Source organism: Hesperophylax consimilis, chromosome 16 (assembly GCF_061612785.1).
Source record: "Hesperophylax consimilis isolate HC1 chromosome 16, BYU_Hcon_1.0, whole genome shotgun sequence".
Taxonomy (NCBI): Eukaryota; Metazoa; Arthropoda; class Insecta; order Trichoptera; family Limnephilidae; genus Hesperophylax; species Hesperophylax consimilis.
This window is the reverse complement of record NC_142851.1, coordinates 34,166,423-34,193,466: the sequence shown is the minus strand read 5'-3', so window position 1 is coordinate 34,193,466 and position 27,044 is coordinate 34,166,423. Positions and strand designations below refer to the sequence as shown.

The following is a 27,044-nucleotide window of genomic DNA, read 5'->3' as shown; positions in this document are numbered from 1 at the left end:
GCGTATTTTTCATTGTTTGTTTATTTAACTGGCCGCCAACTCGCGCGGTGCTACCTCCCAGTCATATACAGCCCCACTAGTTCATATTACCCCACAGGCTCATCTTGCCCGGTTATCCCCATTTCTCTAGGACTAATGCACGTATTGTCCCGCGAACAAGGGTTTGACAGCTCGGAACAATATTTTTACAAGGCAGTCTGGTCTCAAGGCGATCTCGCTGGGTAAACAAGGCTGGACGAGACTGTTTGTAAAAGGAATTGAGATGGATCTTTTGTGAATTGAGCTAAAATAACGCTCGCTATAACTACACGGAATATTGTTCATATCACAGAATAAAAGTGCTACATAATTTTAAATAAATTTTGTTTTAGCTATGTTCCTTTAAGAGTCACACTGTCGAAATATGAGGTCGAAATGGAACTTTTAGATCTATCTATATAAGTATGTATATATAAATTCTAGATCTTTTTAATAAACATGAACATTAATGTATCAGTGTAGGCACCACTTAATATTCTTCCAAATCATATTCAGTCTGCCAATTCTTTATTTAAATTTAAAAAGTTAATTAAGATATTTGTATTTACAAGCAATTCTCTTAATATTTTTTCATTCTTGTCTTTTCTTAAATGATAATTTTAATAATAATTTTTTATATAAGTCTCATTTGCTAAAAACTGAAATTCACCCTATCTGTCTTTATTATCTACTTGTTTCTTCTTGGTAATAATGATTGATAATTAGTTATGGTTCAAATATTGCTACAATATACTGTCAAATTACCCATCTATTCTAATAACTCTTCAAATACATATTTTTTCAAATACTTTCTTTTTGAAATGTTTTGTGTTTGTTTGTAATATTATTTTATGTTTGTGATTACTCTATGTAAATTGTTAACCTCGATACAGGCGTAGTCCTAGTGAGGTTAACTTTTATTAGAAAAAATGTGATTTATTTATAGTAAAATGCAATAAATAAATAAATGTTTATTTATTTGTCCTCAATAGACTCCTATAAAACTACTGTGCCGATTTTTCTTTTTCGTTAAATTTTGTTTGTTCTTTTTAGTGTCACGAATGTTTAGAGAGTGGTGTTTGGATGGTGAAAAAAGTCAGGAACGCCCCAAGATGGTATGACATGTTGAAATCAATCAAATACTTATGTGTGGTTAAATGTGGAGAAAATAAAGATGTAAAAATAAAAGATTGGATCCCTATGGATGTAAGTTATTTATATTTCAGATTAATAAAAACAGGACCTTATCGTTAAAATATGTTATGTTAAACGTTTTTTAACTATAAAATCAGCTGCGAGCATAAGGTTTTATTTTTCTACATGATTAATTAGTGATTTTTCGAGGAATCCCTCTAGAAATATTTGAAATTTTAGTAATACGCTCATCACAAATAATTAAAACAACTCCCACGGAAATATCTATTTTCTAGGCCTGCTACCGTAAATTCAACCGTAGGTCCGTCCAATACGCCGGGCCATGCGCCGTATATTGTTTTTACACGACTTCCCACTTTATCTTAAATATTCGATAAGGCAAATTCAACTGCAGATCTGTTCAATACACCAGGACAGCGCGTCGCATATTTTTGTGCACAGCTGCTTCACTTACGTCGTTAAGATTCTGGATTTATTTTAGGGTATTATAGGTACACTAGAAATCATAACCTCAAAATCTTACTCCAAACCATTCACAATCCCGAGCAACAACGGGTACATACATGTCAACCAGTGTATACATATATATTACAGTTTAATAATTAAATGTTAGAGAAATAATTGATTAACATACAGCCACCCAACTTATTCGATTCTTATTCAATAATTACAGGGAACGTTCGACGTCCATATTGTTGGATATAAGCAACTGACAGGTCTATTTGAAAAAAGAATGGAACGATTATAATATTTGTAAGGAGCCCGACCTCCCCAGTTCCCTGCTCTGCCGTTGGACAAATAAAGACACCATTTCACTACAAGAATGTCCAGTCGATAATACACCTACAGGGTGTTCTGGAAACATAATATATCAATTTAAAAAATATATTTATTTACTAGCGCAGTCCGTGAAAATCACGGGATAGTTTGAATTCTTGACAAATCAGTTCCAATTTTGAAATGGATAATTAAAATAATTTTCTGTTCAAATATTATTTTAAAGGTATGTAAGCACATTATTTATCGCTCGTTTTGATTAGGAAAATCAATTTCAATTTTGAATTCAAAGCAAATACAGTTATGAACTTAGTGGTATTTTGAAAAACAATTCAAATATTTTAATTTTTGTTGTGTAAAAAAGGGAAAAATTGTCAAGATGGTATTGTTAATTCCGAATTTAAAATTGACAAAAATGAATCTGAACGTATACTAATTAAGTCCCGATGGTCGAGTGGTCTAAGACGTTGTCCCAGTAAGACAAAGATCCTGGGTTCGATTCCCAGTTGATAATGTTATCATTTTATTTTTCTGTGTCTTGTTCTGTTTCACGTTTCGTTTTGATTTATTAGTATTTTATTGCACTTCTAACAAATCCTACCGGCTGCGCCAATGTCGTACTGTAATATTATGGTTGTAGGCTGTACCTCTATTAGTATAAGGTTCGGGATTATTCATTTAATGATACCCCGAGATTGATAACCCAGTACAAAGATTATGGTTACATGATGACTAGTTGCTAGCTGGAATGTGAGAGGGAGATCAAACTAAAACATGTGCTTTTATACAACTATAATACATCTGTCTCGCTCTACACTAACAGGGTCAAGCATCTGACTTTATTGTCCCACAAAAATGATGACACTTCAATTCAAAGCTAATCCGAGTTCAGAGATCAATCGTATTTCACAGATTTTGTGAAAATAATCCCATTATGAAAACTCAGTTGAAAGATGTACAGTACTAAGAAAATCACGGCTCCTTTAACTAGGCAATATACATAACATCACCGAAATAAAAAATATTCTAATATGTATATACGTATATAAATAAAGAAAACTATTGATTTTCATCACTTCGGAACGAAAAATTGTAGAATTCGAAGGAAGAAGGTTCTATTTAAAGTGGTTATATTGTATCCAATACCGCACAAGAGTCCTATCTGCTCGCAACCGTCTGGACCCAGTGAGATTATGGCATTCCCAATTAGGGTATAATAATAATGAAAAAAACTGTTTATATTAAGGAAACTATATGAATGTAATACATGTCTCCTTATATACAATTCCCGGATTACGAATAACCTGACAATCTTTGAAAATCTCCCACTACCACCACAGTAAGCTGAAAATGTTGCTTGTGTTGTGATGGAGGACTTAGCCAGCCTAGGAATTGAACACACTACGCCTGGGTGGGACCCGAACGCGATGTCAACTCGGCCACCGACCGGTCAATCTGGTAATTGGGGTATAATAATAATGGAAACAAAACTGTTTATATTTAGAAAACTATATGAATATAATATATGTCTCCTTATATACAAAATAAATAATAAACTCACACATACAAATACAGAATTCAATAGAACGTCTTTAGTACACACACTTTACATGGCAACTTTACCTTTTTAAGCTGTTGTACCGTTAAATTAAATATACCATTCCTAAGAGAAAGTCTAGTTATATTCAATTTTCCAATTATGTCCTAAATCATGTATCTAAATTTCGCTAATAAACAGTTAGATAATGTTAATTAAGTGTTAATCTCAAGTGACCTACCAGGTTAGTATTGTACTGTATATTTTATCCATAAATAGTTAAGTAATAACATAGATCACTGAAGAAATGTATTATAAGTTTGTACAGCGCCTTTGAGGTGATTTTGCACAAAAAAGGCGTTATACAAGTCATCCAATTATTATTATTATTATTAACATATATAACTGCCTTCAAGACAGCATTAAAGATGAAAAAAGTACAGGTGTATTTAGAAATATATATTTATGTGTAATGTTATTTAAAAATATGTATTTATTTTAGTTATTTAAAAAAAAAAATAATAATAATGATTGCAGCATTTGTATAGCGCCAGAAAATCAACTCAAGGACACTTTAATCTATTCCTATCACATAGACTTATAAATTATTACTATTCGCTTATAACTTATAACTAATATTAATAGCTAGGGACTTACAACTAAGTTTTATAACTACTGGCTTAAATAACACAAATTAATCACATCAAATTTAACGTTCACAATCAACAAATTTTAAAACTATAAACCCATTTATCTAGGCTCTACATCATTCTAGGTTTGTAAACTTCTGCTTACAGGATTAATATTAATATTTTACCAACGAGATTTAATTTAAAATAAAATCTATGTAATAACTTCAAAATATATCTACCCGTTCCTTACGAATTTCCTTACAAAATATGTTTTCCTTCCATAAATCCATCTGTCAAAATAGATTCCCCTGGTTTTTTTCATACGTTAAAAATGGAACATATTCAAATACCTACACGGAGAAAAATAACAAATATTGAACATTGCTTATTTATTAATAATCTCTTCAAATTATTCGTCATATCTAAACGTACAGCTGAATTGATAGGTTTCCTAATAAACCTTTAGTAAATACGAGTATTATCACACGGAGAAAAGATACTGTTATGAAATATTGTTAATGTATTAAAAATCTTGTCAAATTATTCATTTTCCTGTTAAAAATGGGACTGCAGGCCTATAATAAATTAATTGAAAGAGTTCCCAACAAAGTATCAGTCAAAAGCAAATGTTTTATGAGGACCGCGGAACACTGATATTTTTATTGATATACTTATATTGTAGCATTCCGTCATGATATAAAGTAGGAAAAGAACAGGTGTTGTTAATATATTCTGAATGATTAATATTTTATCAGAAAGTTGGCAAGCTGTCACTTTTTTAACACGATTATTTTTCTCCGTGCACGATGTAGGTAGTGCACGTACACGTGTTCATAAAAATCCTTATGTTTCCGCATTTCTTCATTGTATATTATCAAGGCAGGTGTATGAACACGAGAATAATAGTATGATGTATGAATGTGAATCAGGCAAAGATTATCCAAGAAATAGTTATTTGGCGTTCCTCTGGTGTTTTGATTAGTTAGTGCATGAAGACGTGTTCCGATTTATTAGGAATTCAATAAAAGTTTATCAGGAAACGCCCTGCAATACCGTTTTCATTCGGATTACCAATAATTTGAAGAGATTCCTAAAAAATTAGCAATGCTAATTTTTCTCCACAAACCTACATTTGAATAATGTACCTAAGAAAACTGTTTAGAAAGTACCTACCCCAATTTCTTCAATAATACATTGTTCCACAATCTTTTAAAACATTTAAATATAATTTATATTCACACTGTTCCCACGAAGTAAGGTATTTATTTAATGGCCACCGATTGAAATGGAATGACAGAGACATTTCATACTACTCCTCAACTGTTGACCGAGCACTTGAGAAAGAAAGAATTCAATAAAATATTTTGTCTGCCGTCCGACAAGAGGGGCGCGCTTCGTATTTATCAGTTCTTACTTACAGACGAATCGAAACAAACCTACTTTTATATTGTCTACTCTCTAGGTTGGTAGGTAGGTAATGGTAGAAAATATTATAATATGCTAACATGTTATATAAGTGCATAAAAACATCAAAGACAAATTAATAACTGGGAAAGTAGGTACCCTTTATGGTTCCACATTTTAAATGTAACAAAGGTTCGCTCATCGAGGCGGTAGAGCGGTGATTGGTTGAAAAGTTGTGACGTGGCTTGAAGTCCATTTTCCACCGGCAGATTTGAATTTACTGCAATACAATTGGCGTCAAGAGACTTTAAATGCATTTTTAAAAGATTTATTTATAATACGTTCGTAATATTATACTTATTATTGAACTGCAGTCCCGGTTTTAACAGGAAAAGAAAAATTTGACCAGATTTTTAATAAATTAACAGTATTTTATGTCAGGAAGTTTTCTCCGTGTTAACATTTAATTTTCAAATTAAAAGTATCACTAAACAAACTTTCATAGATTATAATTTTTATAATTTTTATAATTATAATTTTTAGACCAACTTATAGTTCGAATCGTCATTTTTATCACTGGCTATGGAGCTTTACAATAACATAACCAATTAACCGTAAAAAAATTCATTCTACCTTTTTCTTGGTCCCAAATGTCAATTCTTATCACAGGGCGAAGCCGTCTAGTAATTCTTGTAACTTACCTGTTTACTTTCAATTTAAAAGAAGATCATTAGATTGTATTAACTAAATAAAATATACGGTTCTGTCCACAAGACGCCCGTACAACGCACCGAGCCGCTCCCAACTAGCAAATAAATAATAAGGCAGTAAAAAGACGGCAAAATAAAGTGTACGAATATTTTGTTTTAATATTAACTCACACAAGAGACCCTAAGGGAAATATTTTCCCTCATGGCCTATGTCATCTTTGGGGATGCTGTGTGGAGTAAGTAGTAAAGGAAGGAGGGAAGTGTTCAGTCCCTTTTTCATCAATTTTCAAGTATGTATTAACTTTCTCGGAGAAAAATGACCATTGCTAATTTATTAAGAATCTCTTCGAATTATTCGTAATTCTGGTTAAAAACAGGATTGCAGGCATTATGAATGAATTAACAAGTTTCCTGATAAACTTTTAGTATATTGTAAATAAGGCCTGTTATTTTATCGCGACGCCGAAATAGACATCTCTCCGTGTACTTGCTATTTGGGAGCGGCCCAGTGCGTTGCGCGGTTGTCGCGTCATTTGGACGGAATCTGTAATGAAGAAAATCGCTATTTTCATCTTCCTTTTGCAAAGTAATAAATATTATGTACAGACATTTCTCAAACATAATAAAATCCACCTTATATCGAATGAAAAGTAAATATTGAAGGGTAAATACTCCCTCAAATGCTGTATGACTGACGGGTAGCTACTAATACTAAGTCTAGGTAGGGTAGGTGTAAGTGCGCCGAGCCACCCTTCTAAAAACATCAGCATTTCTTCCTATAAAACCTCTCCGTACCGACCCCTGGATCCGGGGGTGGAACGGCTTAAATAATTATTCATACTTCTCAATATCAATTGTATTTATAGATTTGCAAAAAATGTGTAAACATACATACATTCTACATTTAAAATATACTAGTTGTACTGTGAACATACATACATTCTACATTGAAAATATACTAGTAGTTCTGTGAACATGCATTCATTCTACATTGAAAATATACTAGTAGTTCTGTTAACAGTTGACGACGCGTTAAAAAATGTGATTCTTATTTTATCTTGTTTAATAAATCAAAACAAAATTGTTCTCTGTAATCACACATGGAGAAAATGCGTTTGTATTGCAAATTTATTAAGAATATCCGAAATAACGAATGAATTAATAGGGTTCTTGATAAAATTATACGAATATTACTTATACGTGTTCATAAAAATTAAAAAGTAATTATATATAATCAAGGCAAAAGCAGATGCATTGTTCCGATGTATTAAGAGTTTACTAAAATTTTATCAGGAAACGACTGCAATCCCATTTTCTACCGGATTACCAATAATTTGAAGAGTTTCTTAAGAAATAAGCAATAATCATTTTTTTCCATACAGTAGACAAGGTGTCCTAAAAAGTATATTTCTTATTTTCTCTAGTTTAAAAAGCAGGTGCATTGTTTAGATGTATTAGGAATTTACTAAGAGTTTACTAGTATACTACCTGCAATCCCGTGTTTAACCGGATTACCAATAATTTGAAGAGTTTCTTATGAAATAAGCAATAATCGTTTTTCTCCGTGCAGTAGATAATGTGTCCAAAAAAGTATATATCTTATTTTCTCTCGTTTAATAAACCAAAACCAAAATGTTCTCTGAAATCATAAGATTTGTATGTAGGTACCTAGACGGAATAGCCAGAGAAGAATGGGTAGGTACCTACCCACTTTATTGATCGCCAGAATTCTTCACATAATCAGTTACAATTTTGAAATGTCAATCAAAGTAAATTTGAGTTAAATTAACTAGATTTCACGCAGGACTAACGCACAGACAACCAAAAAGACAAACATTCCAGGGTTACTAATAACCTGACAATATCTGAAAATCTCCTACTACCACCACATTAAGCGGAAAATGTTGCTTGTGTTGTGATGGAGGACTTAGCCAGTCGAGGAATTAAACATACAACGCCTGGGTGGGATCCAAATGCGATGCCAACTCAGCTACTGACCGGTGATACAAACATGTAACAGTAACAAAATTAAAATAGAAACTAGAACAATACAACATATAAGACAAATCACTTAAACTTCATTACCAATGCTACTATAATTTGTGCGATTCAAAAAAGTGCTGGCATAGATTAGCTATGCTTAATTCTATACATGGAGTCAGTAAATATATTAATAGTAAACGTGTTGCCCAGATTGTACATCCTATTGGTTAGTGAGTGTGTCTGATAGTTGGTTGTGTATGTATTGCAGAAGAATGTTACATTACTTTAATTTGTACGATTCAACAAAGTGCCGTCATAGATTACCTACGCTTTATTCTATAAACGGAGTCAGTAAATATATCAATAGTAAACTTGTTGCCCAGATCATAAATCCTATTGATTAGTGAGTGTGTCTGATAGTCGGTTGTGTATGTATTGCAGAAGAATGTAACACTATCCCTTGGTACAAGAAATATTTATAATGCAAATAGTGGCACGAAACCATTTGGATAGATGCATAAGTATTACGGGTGGTTGGGTCCAACAATAACCCACACAACTCACTGTAAGCCACGGCTTGCATTTATCGGCGCACAATGAAGACGTCTCAGAATGCATTTTGCTGTGCAAATATTGACACTACGGTAGCCGGGCCGGACACGCACCACATCTTCCACACGACATACCTACTACATATATCTATTGTATCTATGGTTTAGGAATAAATAAATAGAGTGCACTCTGTGGTTTATGTCATATGAATACTCTATGCTTTCCGAACTAATAATTCTCAAGGCGAGGAGTAAAGACAGGAGTTTACATTAACTGATCAAATGTTCAACACCAACTCTTTGCTGTGTCTTTGCTTTATAGGAACATACGTAATAAACAGATAAAGTAGATTTTTTGTATTTTATGAAGTTAAGAGTAAGCTATTAACCAAATTTGTTTTTATTTATTTTGTAAACAATTTTTTAAGAGAGCATAAAGTTAAATAAGGGAAACTGTCACAGATAATCTTAGCCATAATATTGTATTTTTTTAAATTTGTTTATTTTATGTGTTCATCTATTGAAAAAAGTAAATTTATAGTAATTTACATTTATATTTTTTATTAAGTAATTAAAAAAAATATTTGTATTCTACTCGAAAATAATGATTTAGCATTAAGCTTCGCCTTATAGCCTATACGTACATTTTTAATTATTACCTATACCTACATCTACATTATTAAGAAATGTATGTAGTTAGCAGACAGGTAGGTACCTAAATTTAAAAAAAAAATCAATAACAGTTTTCGGGGATTCAATTTTTATAATGCTGGGTTCTCGTCTATTCTATGAAAATCGTTGAAGTCGTTTCAACTTTGGAATTCTATCACATAGAAAGAATTTTTCCATATAATCTATAGTTAGTTAGATCATGGAAAAGATTAAGTGGGATCCCAGCTTTACAAAGATTTTCCGGGAACTATATAGAGGATTAGCTTTTACCCGCGGTTTAGGGAGAAAGTATGGTAAAAAGATTTTTTTTATTGAAATGTTACTTTTCAGTCCTCCAACCATCCCTACGAAAAAAATCATCTCGATCGGTAGCTTCAATGCGACGTAAAACAAGAACAAACAAACAAACACAAATTCGCATGTATTATATTAGTCAAGATGACAGTATTATATGGATGTTGTCCTGTGGCAGAACGGTTAGCGTTTGGCTTTGGATCTAGAAGTCGGAGATCTAACTCGTCTAATATAGTAATTAATATAATATAATGTTTCTTGCTTGTACTGGATGAATAGCCGTGCTATTGGTTTTGCAGTTTCGCGGCTGATGGGTTCGTCGGCGACAGCAAGCATGAACCACGCCATGAACAACATGCCCGGCTTGGCCGCCTGTTCTGTGGCCGACTCCAAACCTATGCAGTTCCCACTTGCGCAGCGCCGGAAACGGAGAGTGCTTTTTACTCAAGCTCAGGTGAGTGACACACATACCTATGTTAAAGATCTCCAAAGTAAACCTTTTCGAACCACGTATCACGGCTCACTACGCTACAAACTTCTGGGGTTTATCATCAGGACATCTAAACAGTTTAATGACTCAGATGCGATGATGGCCACTTCGACGGCATTTTAAGAAACAAGATGGAGTGTGGACTTGGCACTAAATTAAATACATAAGTGTGCTACTATGTAGAAAGCTTTATTGTCATCAGATAGGTTGGAATATAACCTTGCGATTTACAAAACTTCCTAATTTGTAAATCGGTGTTCAGTTGTTGCGGTGGAGATGTTGATTAAAACTCTCGAATTTACTAACGATAAATTTATTCCGAGAATATTTTTTACATAGGATTCACACGGAACTCGCGGTGTAACGACGCGGGGTTATTATGGACAGGCAACGAATAGATTTAGCCTAGAAACCAGACGTTATGAAAATTTGGCAATACTCAGAACGGGTTTTTTCAAAGAATTTAAACAATTCATAACTAACTAACTAACCATCACGCCGTTTCCCCGCAGGGGTAGGCAGAGAGGACGGACCGCCAAACAACTCGGTCTTGGCACACACTCCTTGCCTCATTCACATTCATACATCGTCTCATACATACTCTTCTATTGTTCTGACTCTTGACATGGCCCGACTCAAGTATCTGATTCACTTGGTCGTGCCATGTCTTCCTCGGGCGTCCCCGACTTCTGCTACCATTCACATTTGCATCGTATATTCTCCTTACACTCCTTTCTTCGCTCATTCGCTCTACATGCCCAAACCATCTAAGCGTCCCTTTCTTGATCTTACTCATTACGCTTACATCAGCCTCGCACTCTTTGCGGATATCCACATTTCTCACACGATCATACATGGTTTTAACACACATACGCCTCAGGGATCTCATTTCAACAGCATTCAATCTACTTTCATCCTTTCTTTGCCAGTTCCATGCCTCACTTCCATACATCAGGGTAGGTACCAGCACTCCATTGTGGACTGCTAACTTCGTGCTGTTTCAAAGTTATAATTCAAGTTCTATTATTATTTCATCGTGGGCCCGTTGTATCACAGAAAGGTACTTGGACAAAAACAGAACTTGAATAGGACTCCCACAGAACTTGAACATTGTCATTGAAATTTGTTCACATTCTGCGAAATAACCCTCCTTAGTTTTTAAACAGTGCATAACTCTGTTGATAGCCCATTACCCTTGGAATGCTATGTGTCTAAAAACTTCAGCCGTAGTCGTCCCCATTACATGGCACAACAGTTGTTATAGCACAGCATAGCATGACAAAAGGGATATATTTAATTAATCTTGATACCCTTAAAACTTGTTTGTATACTTAAGTATCTTTTCAAATGCTAAAAAAAGAAATCTTGTATTGATTAATCTGTCGTATACTAATTTTTTTTTTTAAGTTCTAAACTATGATATTTTGCAGTTTCCATTATAAATTAAGATACATAAGTTCAATTTAGGTATCATTGTGTCATCGTCATAGGTCATACGATTTCTACAAATATAATTTATGGTGATTTAAACGCTGGCAAATAGGATCTAGGCATTGATCGATCGTCACAAAAATATAAAAAGCACGAATATTAAATGTCCGTAAGGTAAACACACTCGGTAAGTAGCTACTCGTGGTGAGTGCCAGGTCTTGACAGGTGAATGTGTGGTACGCCATCTTGAAAATAATATAAATAAATAAATAATACCTCGTGAGGTTGGAAAAATAAAAAATGACGGATAATTTGGTATTTGTTTTTCTAAGAGCGCATGGAATATGGCTTCCGTTTGTAGATAGATTGTGGTTTGTGGACTTTACATTTGACTTGGATACGTGTTACGTAATACGAATATTATTATTCACGTTTGAGGATTAGATCATTACTATTGGACGGTAATTCATTTGCATAATTTAAAGTGTTCCAAGAAATATACTTTAAATATAGTAAATTCAATTTGAAATAGCAAAGTGCATGGCCGATTGCTAAATATTTTTAAGTGGTGTGTAAGGTTACAAGGTCTGTTAAAGTTCTGACTTTTTGGAAAAACCTATTCTTGTGTAATGGCAAGACGGGACAACGCCAGCATCGTGACTCGTAGGTTCTTTGCGCCCGGCCGCCAAAACTCTGTGCGTTATTTGAAATGATCATAAAATTATAATTTAATATGTTTCACTGTGCATATATAAATAATAATAAATATTTGTTTACACTTCCTTAAATAAAAATCAATTTCAATGCTTCATATCTGCTAGGCGTCCAGTAGCGATTTTTTTTAAATATAAAGTCCCAGAAGAAAGAGACTAATTTTGTTGGTTAAAATATGTGAAATTATGGTAAAATTCCGCTGGACGCTTTTATAGATGTATAGATTCAAATTGTAATACTTATTTATTATAGTTCGTATACTTTCTACCCTGACAAACTCGAACAAAATTGTAGATTTTGAAAAAAGCTTTTTGGTATATGTATAGAAAATAGGGACACACGTAGGCACATTTTATTTGAAAAACACTTAGTATGAGTTAAATAAAAATTAGAAGCAAGTATTTCAGTTTCCGGAAATCTAAAATACTGTAGTTATTTCGATAAACAACGAATAATTTTACTTATTTTCTTCAAGCCATGTTTTGCAGTAAAATATTTTTAACAAAATAATCTCAAATAATATCCTAATATTATTGATTACAGTGTTCATCTACCTACTTTCTAGGACTTAGGCGTCTATTGATTAGAGTGTTAATCTACCTACTTTCTAGGACCTAGGCGTCTATTGATTACAGTGTTCATCTACCTACTTTCTAGGACCTAGGCGTCTATTGATTACAGTGATCATCTACGTACTACCAAGGATCTAAGCGTCTACTGGTTTTGACAAGAGGCGTCAAAATGCGGGGGCACCAAGCGCCGCGTTGGCTAGGAGCCAGCCCTGCCAATTATTTAGTCCTATAAAACTTTAATAGAGACTGGCTCATTCACAACCCAATTACATTACCGACTAATTACCATTACCGATAATATTATTCTGCACTAAAGGTAAACTAAACGGTAGATAAACATCGTACCTTCAAAACACAAAGTCTTATTGGTTTCGGATTTCTTTGAAGAAAGTAAACAGTACCGGTCCATTAATAAACTTATTGGTTTAAGATGCTATCGACACTTGGACGGGTTTGGTGGCCGCTGGCACGTATTTTTTGACATAACTTGAAACTACGTGCAGATATTTTATTTGGATATCAAAATTATTTAATGTTTTAATATCAAGTCGGTAAGTGAGATTTAAGAGGTGTTTGGCCAAAAAGATATTTGAAAGAGGTACTCGTATTTGATATCGAAAATTTTAAAGATTTTTAAACTGTAATTTTCATAGTAATTGGGCGATGTTGGGTTTAACTGCTATGTACCTAATACCTTTTTTATATTAGCTCCACAAAGGAGGCCCTGAGAAAAATAATGGCCATTGTCTTCTTTAGGGATGCTGGGTAGATAATCTTTCTAATGATACAAAGGAGAGGAAGTTCTGGGAAGGAAACAGATATGAGGCGTGAGTGGAAGTCTGGGGGCAGTGAGTCCAGGAGTGACGGACTTATGAATCTTTTTTTCCCACTTCGGTGCAGAGCTATGGGTTGATAAATCCTGTTGGAAAGGTCAAAAGGTTTCCCTCAACCAGTGTCTCCTAATCCTGCCCACTACGCAGTAGATGGGCAGACGAATTCACGGCCAAGACAAACCTCACCCCATGAAGAAATCCCTGTTAAATTAAGGGCATCCCTATGAAATCGCCAAATTTAGCTTGTCATAAAGCTTGGGGTGGCATAGGACAGAGGTTATCCAATATATGGTTCTCGGGGCGTCGGTATCCATACCCGCAACCCAAATTGATTATAAATAATTTGTTTTAGTTTTTAAACTCCGGGAACCGTTTACTGAATAACCAACAACTCTCCCATAGGTCCGCCCAAGTGTTTGGATATGTTTGGTGGCTTAGCAAGGGTGCCCGGTGAGGTTCGTCCAGGTCTTGGTGACGGGTGCTTCAGTCCACCAGCTGCGTGGATCGGAAGACACTACTTGTGGGATACCCTTCGATCTCTCCAGCAGGAATCTACCTACACAACTCCTTGCACCGCAAGAGATGGAGATGGGAGATGCGTCTGTTACACCTGGACACACTGACCTCTAAATTCCCACCCAACCCTTATACCTGTTTCCTTCCCAGAAATTCTTCTCCTTTATTTCTTAAAAAGACCCTGGATACAGCATCCTCAAATATGACAGGCAACGAGGGAAATTATTTTCCTCTAGCCTCCTGTGTGGAGTAGTGTAAAAAAATCTAGTGGTAGTATTGTTTAAGAGATATTTGTAATAAACAAGCGCAGGCCTAAAGGGATATTATAATTATAGGATTTGTGAAGCTGAAAAAAATTATAAAATATTTTTCTGGACCAAGTAAATCTGGTTAGTTCGTAAATAACACATTTTTGAAGACGGAAAAATTGTTGACCCTTCAAAAATTATCAAATCTGACTTTGCTTGAAAAGATTAACCAATGAAATACACATTTCAAATATAGAATTTAAATAATGTTCTGTTCAAATGTTATATTAAGGTAGGTTCTATATCCGAGGTACTGTCTGAATTCTTGAGACAATTAGTTCCAATTTTGAAAATGACGCTCAAATTCATAACAAATAATACAATCACCCATAACAGACCCACAGCCGAAATTAGTAGTTTTAATGATGATAATGATATGATATAAGGATATAAGTTAGCATCAGGTTAAAATGGACTGATTAATCAACTTCATATTACAAAGGGACTAACCATGAGCTTAAAGATTTTTAAAGGTTAGTGTTGACGTAAATACAGGGTTTTCCAATAAGAGGTGTTATTTTGAATAGCACGCTATTTCGGTAGATGTTACTTTTAAAGCTGTCATTATTTGACATTTGACAAGTAGAAACTACGCCATTGATAAAAATGGAACGATACACGCTTCAACAACGCATTTAAATTATTAAAATTCACTTGATTGAATCAAATGCAAATCATCTTGAGTGATGAGGCCCATTTCCACTTCGGTGGCTTCGTCAACAAGCAAAATTGTCGCATTTGGGGCTCAGAAAACCCAAGAGTTATTGTTGAAAAGCCTCTTTATCCTCAACGTGTGACTGTTTGGTGCGGTTTATGGTCCGGCGGAGTCATTGGACCTTACTTTTTCGAAAATGAGGCTGGAGCAACAGTTACGGTGAATGGATTGCGCTATCGAGAGATGATTAATGATTTTTTAAGGCCGGAATTGAATGGTATTGATTTGGACAACGTTTACTTTCAACAAGACGGCACTACGTGCCACACAAGCAACGAAACCATTGATCTTTTACGATTGAATATCAAAATAACACCTCTTATTGGAAAATCCTGTATATTCATCTCCCTTCAACATATGTTCCTGCATTCCTCCATCCAATTACCTGTCCCTGTCTGACAGTGTTGAGTATATACCTACGTCAGTGGCATTACAACAATAAATTGTACAAACCAGTCTTTTAAACAGTCTATGCAGTGAACATCCTAAGTGCTCCCTCAGTGCGTTTAATTACAGTCTATTTCGGAAGATTGTGCAACGATTACCACCCACCATGTCCCTCGAGGCCATGACCAAGGGTAAGTCAGAATTCCTTTCCAATTCTAAGAGTTAACCTCAGCTACCACAATAGTAGTGTCAAATATTGATTACAGTCCACGTTATTAATAAAACCACAAATTGATTCGTAAATAATATTTGCGAGTCCAGTTCAACTACATAATTGCTCATTCGAGCTCTAATGTTTTTCGTCTTCGGTGAAAGAGGAAAAATTGTGGATGCTTGCGTCAGCTATTAACATAAGTAAATATCGAAAAAATGCTTTTACCATGTTTGGAAATGCCAGAAGTCCGTAGCCATCGCAAATAATAAAACCCATTCTAAAAAGGTATATTCATTGATAAAATTTTATGAAGTTACAGCAGTGTTTTAAAATATCGCCGAAAATCTAACCCAACAACATCGTCTATCTTCTATCTTCTATCTTCTATCTTCTATCTTCTATCTTCTATCTTCTATCTTCTATCTTCTATCTTCTATCTTCTATCTTCTATCTTCTATCTTCTATCTTCTATCTTCTATCTTCTATCTTCTATCTTCTATCTTCTATCTTCTATCTTCTATCTTCTATCTTCTATCTTCTATCTTCTATCTTCTATCTTCTATCTTCTATCTTCTATCTTCTATCTTCTATCTTCTATCTTCTATCTTCTATCTTCTATCTTCTATCTTCTATCGTCTATCTTCTATCTTCTATCTTCTATCTTCTATCTTCTATCTTCCATCTTCTATATGTAATTTTCTATTAATGTGATTGTCTTCGGCGGCGTGGCTTTATTTTTTATTATTAAAATCTACAGTTTTATTTCGAGATTGTTGAAATTTTCCACGCTTGAATTTCAAAACAGGAGGAAGATTATTTCTTCATACACTTTTCCCACCCCTAGCAGAATTTTAATACTTCTTGATGACATTTTTCATCTGTGATGTTCATAAGAGGTAAATTATTGTTAACAGTAACAGATGTTAACATTTGATTTTTAAAAAAAACTTTGTGTAAAGTCCGGTTCTTAAGTTAATTTAAGCTATAAGCGTGGGCTTCATTCACAGCAGTGAACCCAGAATTACTATTAATGATGAATCCGTTGGTTATAATGTACAAAATATAGTCAGGTTAGGTATAATCCTCAAAGTACGAAGTGTGTCAAACTGCTAAGAATAATATAGAACTAATCTAACAAGTAATAAAGCTATAATGAAAGAAAATATTATAATGTAAATGCAAAAGAGATTCAATAGGTAATACAGTATAATAAAAGCATCTCCAAAGATGAAATAAACTCTGAGGGAAATTATTTCCTATGTGGAGTTGATATATTTTTTTAAATGCTACTTCATACAATCTCTCTGTATGAATAAACTAAAATCTCGAACACTGAAATTCTATGCAACTATTTTCAGACGGCAACGAAATTTCCATAATGAGCTATATTTGAAAAAAAAAAACATTAATTTATTTGATTTATTTGTGTTGTTTCACAGATAATTCATTGTAAACAATATATACCTATGGTATATTTGTCGCACGTTCCAGAGTAGAAGATACTCATTCAGAATTGAAATATTGCTTAAAAAGGCTTTACCCGTGTTTGGTGACACGACCTGAATAACCAGGCACTTCCCATCTTTCACTTCCCTATCTCCTTCACCTCCTTACTACCTTCAACCTCACAACATACCTCAATTAAGGATGCCATAGTCTCACTGGCTCCAGGCGGTTGGGAGCAGTTCATCCAACTGTGCGGAATACACATAAATTATATTTTTAATTATCTAACACACAAAGTGCTTATGTACCGAATGTTCTTGCTAAATATACATAAACATTAAAACAATTCAGTCGGTAAACAGCGTATTAGAGATACCGCTTTTACCGGCATTCACGTACAGTACAAACCTGTTTGCCGATGCTACCGCCAGAGTGCAGAGGCATGTCGTTCCCTTCTCCATACCCTTCCCTTCCTCTCAACAGCAGTGGGGAATGGGGTCCGCACCGCCACTGGATGACTTAACTACCGAACAGTGAACTTATTCCATTTGTTTTGCCACGAGAAGCAAATAGAGCGACCAGTTTTCCATCGAGGAATGTCAACAGATGAGACGGTTGGATGTACACTGTAACATGGATTCAGAAGACGGTAGCCGAGTGCTTCATTTGTACGATTATGCCTTGATTTAGTTTCAGACAAGACTTGTATTATAATGCTAAAGAAGTCGTAGCGAATCATTGCCATAAGTTTTCCTAACTAAGCATATCACCCCTTCCTCCATTTCCTAACTAAGCATATCACCCCTTCCGATGTATGGTCAATGGTCATATCTGGGCATTTTCCCCAAAGGCACATTGCGCTTTTTTCATTTCCCAAAATTTCGATTGATTTTTTTCATGTTGTAGCCGAAACTGCTTACGAATTATAGCTTCTGTTGCATTTAATATGATATAAAATGGATTATACATAAATTTAAACGAAACGAAATGAATTGGTTTTTGCTGGAATTGGTAGGAATGAACAAGGTATGGGAGGAAGGAAAACGGGATGAACGATCACTTACCACTATATCTTTGCAAAGGAGCACGTAACACAATCACAATATAGTGAGTTCCATCGCCACAACAACGAATGAGTATACGATATTATGCACTTTCAATATAGTCAACTTCCTTTTTTTACTTTTTAACAATATTACATACCCTAAAACACCTACAACCCTTTTCCAAAGTAGTCTCATTCCTTCTTCTGTTTTCAAAAGCACTCGAATTTACAATATTTATTTTCAATTGTCTTATTCCATAGTTCAAATAGTTATCCAGTGAGGTGATATTAACAGAGAGGAGACTATTATTTTTTTTTGGTAAACTAATGTTTAGGACAAGATTTTTTATGCATAGCACAAAGTTATTTTACAAGCAATAATTATTCGCCTGAAACACTCATCCACAGTGAAAAATCTCCTGATAAAAGATACATGACGCCAAAGGGACACGAACCCGTGTCCCTTCGATTCTTCGATTCGTCCCGTTGGCGTCATGTATCTTTTATCAGGAGATTTTCAATGTGGATGAGTGTTTCAGGCGAATAATTATTGCTTGTAAAATAAGAGAGGAGACTGGATAAATGACTTTCCGGTAAGAACCAAGCATATTCTCATTTCAAGACAAAACATATTATGTAGGTATTACAGAATATTGGAAAGTTATGAACATTTTTATTTTTATTTATTCATAATTGACATATATTTAGTTAATCAGTGTTCAGTAACCTTTCAGTCGACCGTCAGTTACCTTTCAGTCACATTTCAGTCACCTTAAAGTCACCTTTCAGTCAATCAAAAATTTAACAGGTAGGTATTTAAAAATATCTTTATGCCAAACTAACTCATGTTTGTCCCTTTAAATAATTTATGTAATGATGTTGATTAATTAACATGTTTTTTTTTTACTTATAGGTACTAACTCATATAAAATCATTATCATCATCAAAATACTAATTTTTGTTGTGGGTCCGTATGTGATTGTAACTCAGGTTCAATGAACTCGGATTTACTTCTGAACTGAATTCAATAATTTAGCGATGAGTACCTACAAATAATATAATACTATAACAGAAAATTATGTTCACTGTCATTTTTAAAATTGGAACTGATGTATCAAGAATCAGACATAATTTTATAATTTACATAATCAAAAAAAAATATTCACGAAAAATGTTGTTTTTAAAGAGTTGCTACAAATATTTTTCTCTGCAGCATTAAGGGCGGGATGTTTCACAGAATTTTAACAATTCATCGAATTTAAAAGTTTATATTCAAGTTGTGTGAAGGTCTTTTTCAAGTTCTGTTACTATCCAAGTACTAGAAATTATAATATAGTTTGAAACTTTACATAGATAGTATAGAACGTATCCAAAACAAATTTATAAAATATATTACCTACAGATTTAACAATAATTTTGAGTGTACATTTGAAATTTTGCAGCGAAGACGAGCAGTAGCTGACTCAATATTTATACACAGAATTTTAAACAATGAAATTGACTGTACTGAACTTCTGTCCCTTATTAACTTTAACATACCTTTGAGACGTACACGACATACAGTGCTATTCCACACGCTAAATTATAAAACAAATGCAGCATCTAATTCGAAAATTAACCGAGCTCTTCATACTCTAAATAATATTTGTCTTAACTCTAACATTGACATTTTTTCGGATTCACTGCCCAAATTAAAACGTGGCATCATGTCAATAATTTAAAGTATTCAATGCGCATACATACTGACACACACACACAAACACTCACACATATATTACATACATTACACACACACACCTATAAACTACACAAGTCACCTTGTAATTAAGGAATAAACATATCACTTAGCAGACATTACAAGGAAACATATCATAGGTACCCAACATGAAGTATCTTATTCTTGTATATTGTTTCATCTCTGTAAATCATGTACTGTTTGTTTCTATAATATAAAATAAAATTTAAAAAAATAGGATGTTCACAGAACTTTGAAATATGATTAATTGTTCAATTTTTATGAAACAACCAGTCGTAATTGTTGTTGTTCTTTAGCTTTGCATAATCTTTCAGCTTCGCAAATCCTACAATTACAATATTCGTTTTATATGCGACAAACTTATATTACGATCCAAAAATAGCATATTTTTGCCTGCTCATTAAATAATTCGACAGTGTCCGGATATCCGGAATAGCAAAAAATGCTAAATACCATAATCATTATTTAAATAAAACCGTGTCCCGAGATATACCTCGCATTCTCACACTCCTTAATAATAGAGTTGTCCATCATCGCCATTTATTATTATTATACGTTGTCATGTTTTCACAAGATGCCTAAAAACCTGACCATTTTAACACACTCGTTAATTATAAAACCTAAGCCGTTCACAATAACAAACCTTCGATATTTTTACGCTCTCTACGTACACCTACTAGCAAATAATAATAATAATAAAAACTGTTGAAATAATTTGATCCATTCAACAATAAATCTCGTTTACAGTGGCATACTGGCAGTCAAAATAACTCTTCTCTGTATTTTGATTTAAATTGTCCAAATTTTAACAATTTTTTATCACACAATAACCAGTTCTGAAAATGATTTCGGAGTCCGGTTAGCAAAGTGTTAATAAACGTATTTTTTTTTTACATAACTTCCTAATATTAAAACGCCTCTATTTATTTTTATTATGCGTCCACACCCTATTTTAAAAACATGTGATATATACATAATAAATTAGTGGAACAGTCATAATCAGCAATTATTAAGTAATATCGCACATTCAAATTATATAGAACCCATGCAGAAAAATAGTATTATTATTATTTTGAGGTATGTTCTTATAGCCTTCTTGTAACTGTATTCCGTTAAGTTGAACACATCTACAATTTCTGCGAAAGTTTTGCCAACAATACAAGCGAGTATCTAAATAACTTCTGATATGGTTATTAGGCTCAGTACAAGCGAGTATCTAAATGACTCCTGTGTAGTTATTAGGCTCAGTACAAGCAAGTGTCTTAATGACTCCTCATATGGATATTAGGCTCAGTATAAGCAAGTATCTTAATGGCTCTTGACATGGTTATTAGGCTCAGTACAAGCAAGTATCTTAATGACTCCTGATATGGTTATTAGGCTCAGTACAAGCAAGTGTCTTAATGACTCCTGATATGGTTATCAGGCTTAGTACAAGCAAGTACCTAAATGACTCCTGATATGGTTATTAGGCTTAGTATAAGCAAGTATCTTAATGACTCCTGATATGGTTATTAGGCTCAGTACAAGCAAGTATCTAAATGACTCCTGATGCGGTTATTACGCTCAGTAATCAGGGGTATTTATAATATATTTTTTTAGATTATCTTGATCCTTATTAAAATTTTGTGGTATCGTTAAATTGGTTCATAAATGGAGACAAGGTGATTATTAAAATAAAAATTTCGAAAAAATGCAATAACAACATTAAAGAAAAACTAATTGAATTTAGATGTCGGAGCAATAGTATAAAAAAAAGTCGCTATTAGCGTTAGTCTGTTTGTGCGCTTAGTTCTTTTAAACTAGGCAACGAATTTTGGTGGGGTTTTTACTAAACCTTTCATTACATGCATATTATATTTTAAAAAATTAGAGAAAAGTCGATGCTTTGTAAACAAGTAGTAAAGAAGTGGGTAAACTTTAATCTAAATAATCACGGAATTATACACCTAAAAAAGACCTCACATCCTCAACTCTTTACCCAAACCATTTATAAGTCCCCGAGCAAGGCCGGGAACACGTCAGCTAGTTTTATATAAATGTAAAATACACAATTATTCCAGTATGCCAGTCTGGTCCTGGAATATAAACCACAAGCATGGACAGCCAACGATCAATATAATACGTATATTATTATAATGGCCGGAATCTAAGCCCCATAATGAAGTGAAATCCCATTTCAATCTCTGCAGGCAGCGTGCAGACAGCTGAAAGGAAAATAAATAACTTTATTAGCTTTTTGATCATTAGTCCGGTGAAAAGGCGACTAACTGGCGTGAAGGTCGACAACTGGGGCCAGATTAGTTTAGTAGTAAGTCAGTTTCGACTGTCGAAACAAAGTACATGAGAGGCCAATTATTTTGACGATTCGTTTTATTAATGGAAAGGAATCTACTGACGTGCATCAAATTTGTTTATTTATTTGATTGAATGATTTTTATCTATGCTGTGGCTAAATCATCATTAACCTAGTTACTTTGCATATATGTTTATTTAAGCGTAATAACGACCGGCAGTAAGGCTATGCTATGCGAAGCAATGCAAAATCACGCAGTCATGCGTATTCGATTTGAAGTCCCAACTCTTCTGAACCGTCTGAAGACTATGTGATCTCCATTTGGGGTTTGTTGTGAGGTTGAATGTAGTGGGGTGGGGGAAGAGGAAGGTGAGGAGTACCTGGATATTCAGATCTGGTCACGAAACACGAATAAAATCAATTTTGTTTAAATTCTGAATGGTGGTCTTACACCAGGGCGATATTGACAATATATTCCACTCTGGAATGTGCGCACTGCGCATGTAGGTATAGGTACTAATTTTAAATTTACTTTCGCGCTCCGGGATTTGAACCCGCGACCTTCAGAATGCTAGTCGAAAGCCTTACTTCTCGACCACGGAGATCTAGGTCTTTAATAACATCATTTTTTATAAGCCTAGAAAAAATATATATCAGCCCTGTAAAAATTGCTGTCAAGTGCGAATTCTCCTACTTACAAACCCATTTTTGAAATGGTTTCATTGCTTAATATGGCAATCAGATTATGGTAGAAAAAATAATTTTACAATGCCGACCAAAAATGGCACATTTTAAATCGTTATAGAAAATGCATTCGCTATCATAATTTATTTGAGAATTAAAAATATTCTATTTATCTTATTGTGAAAATATTCTATTTATCTATCTATGTATATCTTTAATCTTTGATTAATTAACTAGTATAAAATATAGTCGATCTCCGCGCCTGTCTGTTCGTGCGCTCACTTCGTTTAATCTACGCAAAGGATTTTGATGGGGTTTTCACTATCATTTAGAGAATTTCTTCCGGAAGTTTTATATATATAATACATGCATATTATATTTATAGAAAGGAAAGAAAAGTCGATACATGGAGCCGGATACATGTCAGCTGTTTTTTTATTGTTATTTTGGGAGCGGGAGGAGTGGATTTGATTGGATTGCGACTTCAGCTAGTTTTAAAAATATTTCAATTTTCATTAAAATTATAACTTGTCATGGATCTACAATGTGGAAGGGAGTGTGGGGTGAAGTGGGGTGGTCGGGGGGTGGTGACTGCGCCTGAAGAGCAGCGCAAACAAGCGGAGCACCCTCCCTGTTTGCTGCAGCGCCCCACCGCTGTGCGGATTGCAGAGTCCGCTGGATTTGCACACAAACACACACACACACACACACACACACACACACTGCGGAAAGGACTAAAAATGTCGACCTTATTTGTTTATGCAAAGGGGGATCAAATATTGTATCAGTACGTAAAAATGTCATAATACGTTTGAAATATTTTTTATGCAGACGGAAATCATTAAAATTATTCACATTCAATGAACTCAAATTTGATATGAATTTAAGTGTCAAATCTATAATCATATTTTAAAATTTGTATTTCATTTGTTTAAATTATTGACAGATTATGTGATTTTTCAAGTTTACTAAAGCCGAGACCTCACCTGATCTATTCTTTGATCCATCTCATTGAATCTATGACATAGATAAGTGATCCGTGAGAACAGGCTTTTCTACGGAATTGAAACACAAAATTGTATGGACTACAATATATATTTTTTTTTGGTTTGACTGAGTATACCTTCCTGCCCAGGAACATCAGTGAACTCTACCAACCTGGCTAAATGCCGATCGGGTAGTACTGACATTTATTTCGTATTTTAACGGCTTCCTGATGTAACATCGGATGGTAATCCGTGTGCGTACGTGATTGCCACCGATAGTTAATGCATTGTCATCGACAACGAGTCTTCTGCCGAGTTTCAGCTCGATCGGATGCGTTAATTACCACTTCCAAGATTGGCATTCATTAATACATTCTTCCTTATATATGGACTTCAAATATACGTATTTAAAAACGAATATTTTCTTATCAAAATGTATTATCGTTTTTCTGAATTTGTTCGAACATACAGTTGTTCCAATACATTTTGATAATCTAAAGAATTCATTGAACCGGAGTTACAGACACAATCGAAATTAGTATTTTTATGATATGTACATTGTACAACTCTCCATCTTATTTTTTCCTTATGGGCGGGAAGAAACCTTCCTCCAGCGGGAGTTATCTCCTTCCTTGAAATAATCCCCTCCGCTAATGTATTCATGGCCCACTGATGTTTGCGCGGGAACTAACTCCTAAACGTCAAGTCAGTTTAATTTTGGAATACAATCCCCGCCATGATACGGTGAGAGGCTAAGTGCTGCCAGTAAGTCAAATAATACTCTCCCCATAGTATATACGTGGGTTGGTACCTCCTAACCTACCTAGCACCTTGTTTCTACCTATATTGTATTTAAGGCAGAGGTTTGTAAACTATGGTACGCGAAACAAAGCAAAATTACACGCTCATGGAATTATGGATGGATGAAATTAAACTTGGAGATTAAAAAATCATACCCGTTACTCCTGGACAAACTAACCCCCAAATTCCTACATACTTCTAATTCCTGTTTCCTTTCCAGAACTTCATTTCCTATATTTCGTTGATTTACCAAATAGAGATCTTCTTTTTAATGTCTTCAGGTAATGCGTTAAACATAAGGAATTTTATGCCTCTTTGTTCTTTCTCCGTTCACATTTTGCGATTTATTAATAACTACGCTCGATTTTTTTCTACTTTATATAAATATAATATACTATATAAACCTTCCAGAAGAAACTCTCTATAAAATGGTGAAAAACATACCAAAATCCGTTGCGTACTTTGAAAGAACTAAGCTCACAAACAGACAGACGCGGAGAGCGACATCGTTTTATACTATTTAGAGACAAACATCAGTGCTTCTCTATGCCTAATAGTGTAGTTTTGTTTCACTGTTTTTTTTTCAGAATTCATCCAGCGTAATTGGAAATCTACCCTACTTTCATACATATCCCCAAAGGAAGCACATTACATTATAAAAACATTTTTTTATAATAGTCTTCACATAATCGATTTTAGTTGCCTAATTTAAATTTTAAGAAACGGAGTTGCATTTGCTCTATATTATTTAAAAAAAAATTGTACGTTAATCCATAACTATTTAAACCTGACCTTATAATTGATTCCGCTAATGCGTTATATATACAGATAATGTTTTTTTACTAACAAGATTTTTAAGGTGTTGAAATTCCCCTAATATGGATCTTATTCTATTACCTACATATATTTTCAATGTGGTTTGACCAGTTAATAAGTAATAACCAATGTATGTATATTTTCCTAAACATGAATTATTTTCAATTAGGGACATATTAATTAACAGCTTGGAACATATATAACATACTGTTGTACACAGTCATTGAATGGTTGATATATACACTTTGTTATTACTTTTTAATTTTCTTAATGTTTACCCTCTGTCTGCTGTACACTTACTGTGTTCTTACTTACTTCTATAAATATGTATTATTTGTTATTACTCTGTTAACTATCCCGCAGCCAAGTGGGGGAGTAGGTAGTAGGTACTCAAAATTACTATCCTCCTCATATTAACTTAAATACTTGACATATCATTTTAGTATTTTACGTATTTCTACACAAATACATAAGTTACCATTAATAATTGACTGAATAATTGGGATTTCTATAATTTAAAAGCCCATTAGACAAAAAATGCATGGGTTCGTCGGAAAACCCACTTGGTTACAGACGTTTTGTTTGGCATCTTTGCATTTCAAGAGTTAATAAAAAATATATATTGGTACACTATTTCCATTTTTTGGTATTTACATTTCAAAGATTGTTTTTTTAAATGCTAACAGTCGTACGTATGACTTTCATATATATTTCCCTATTCTGACAACTTTTAGAGCATATATTTAGTTTTTTTGGCATCCATAAAAACAGTTTATTAAATTAAATGGAAGCCAATGGAAAAAAAATGTGGGGTAAATGATTATTTATCAATTGTGTACAATTTATAACACGTTTATAAGGGGGTTATAATATCAGATTGATTTTGATTTGGTGTGCCCACCTCTGCCCTAGTTTTCTGTTCGAAGCCAGTAGCTGGTAGCTACCAACCAGTGGTGCTTGCTGTCTGTGTTGTGTGTATGTCTGTGTAAGCACTGTTAATGGAAGTTCTCCCCTGATTAAATAGCATGGAAATTAAATTATAATTACACGCTGTTTGTCCGGGAGATATGAATGCCTTTGTGGGGTTAGTGTTTATCTAAACAACAAGTGCTTAGATACCTTATAAATATACATGTGGCAGGTAGATATATTTAGAAATAATCATAAACTGTGTAGATTAGTTCTGTGAACAGTAAAGCTCTCGTTCAAAAAAACCTGTTTCTGTTAATAAAACAAAATCAAAATTTCACGGGAAATCGTAAGATTTGAAAGTAGGTACTTAAATACCTACCTACTTAATT

The 27,044-nt window shown here is 33.9% G+C and overlaps 1 protein-coding gene across 1 annotated transcript in view; it reads left to right on the top strand.

Moving 5' to 3' along the window:
* LOC149417100 (thyroid transcription factor 1-like) overlaps positions 1-27,044 on the top strand; it is an 81,902-nt gene that overhangs the window by 20,846 nt on the left and 34,012 nt on the right. Inside the window, exon 3 of the mRNA XM_089641378.1 lies at positions 10,033-10,187. Within this exon, the coding sequence (XP_089497504.1) occupies positions 10,033-10,187 (155 nt within the window). The remainder of the gene's footprint in view (positions 1-10,032; positions 10,188-27,044) is intronic.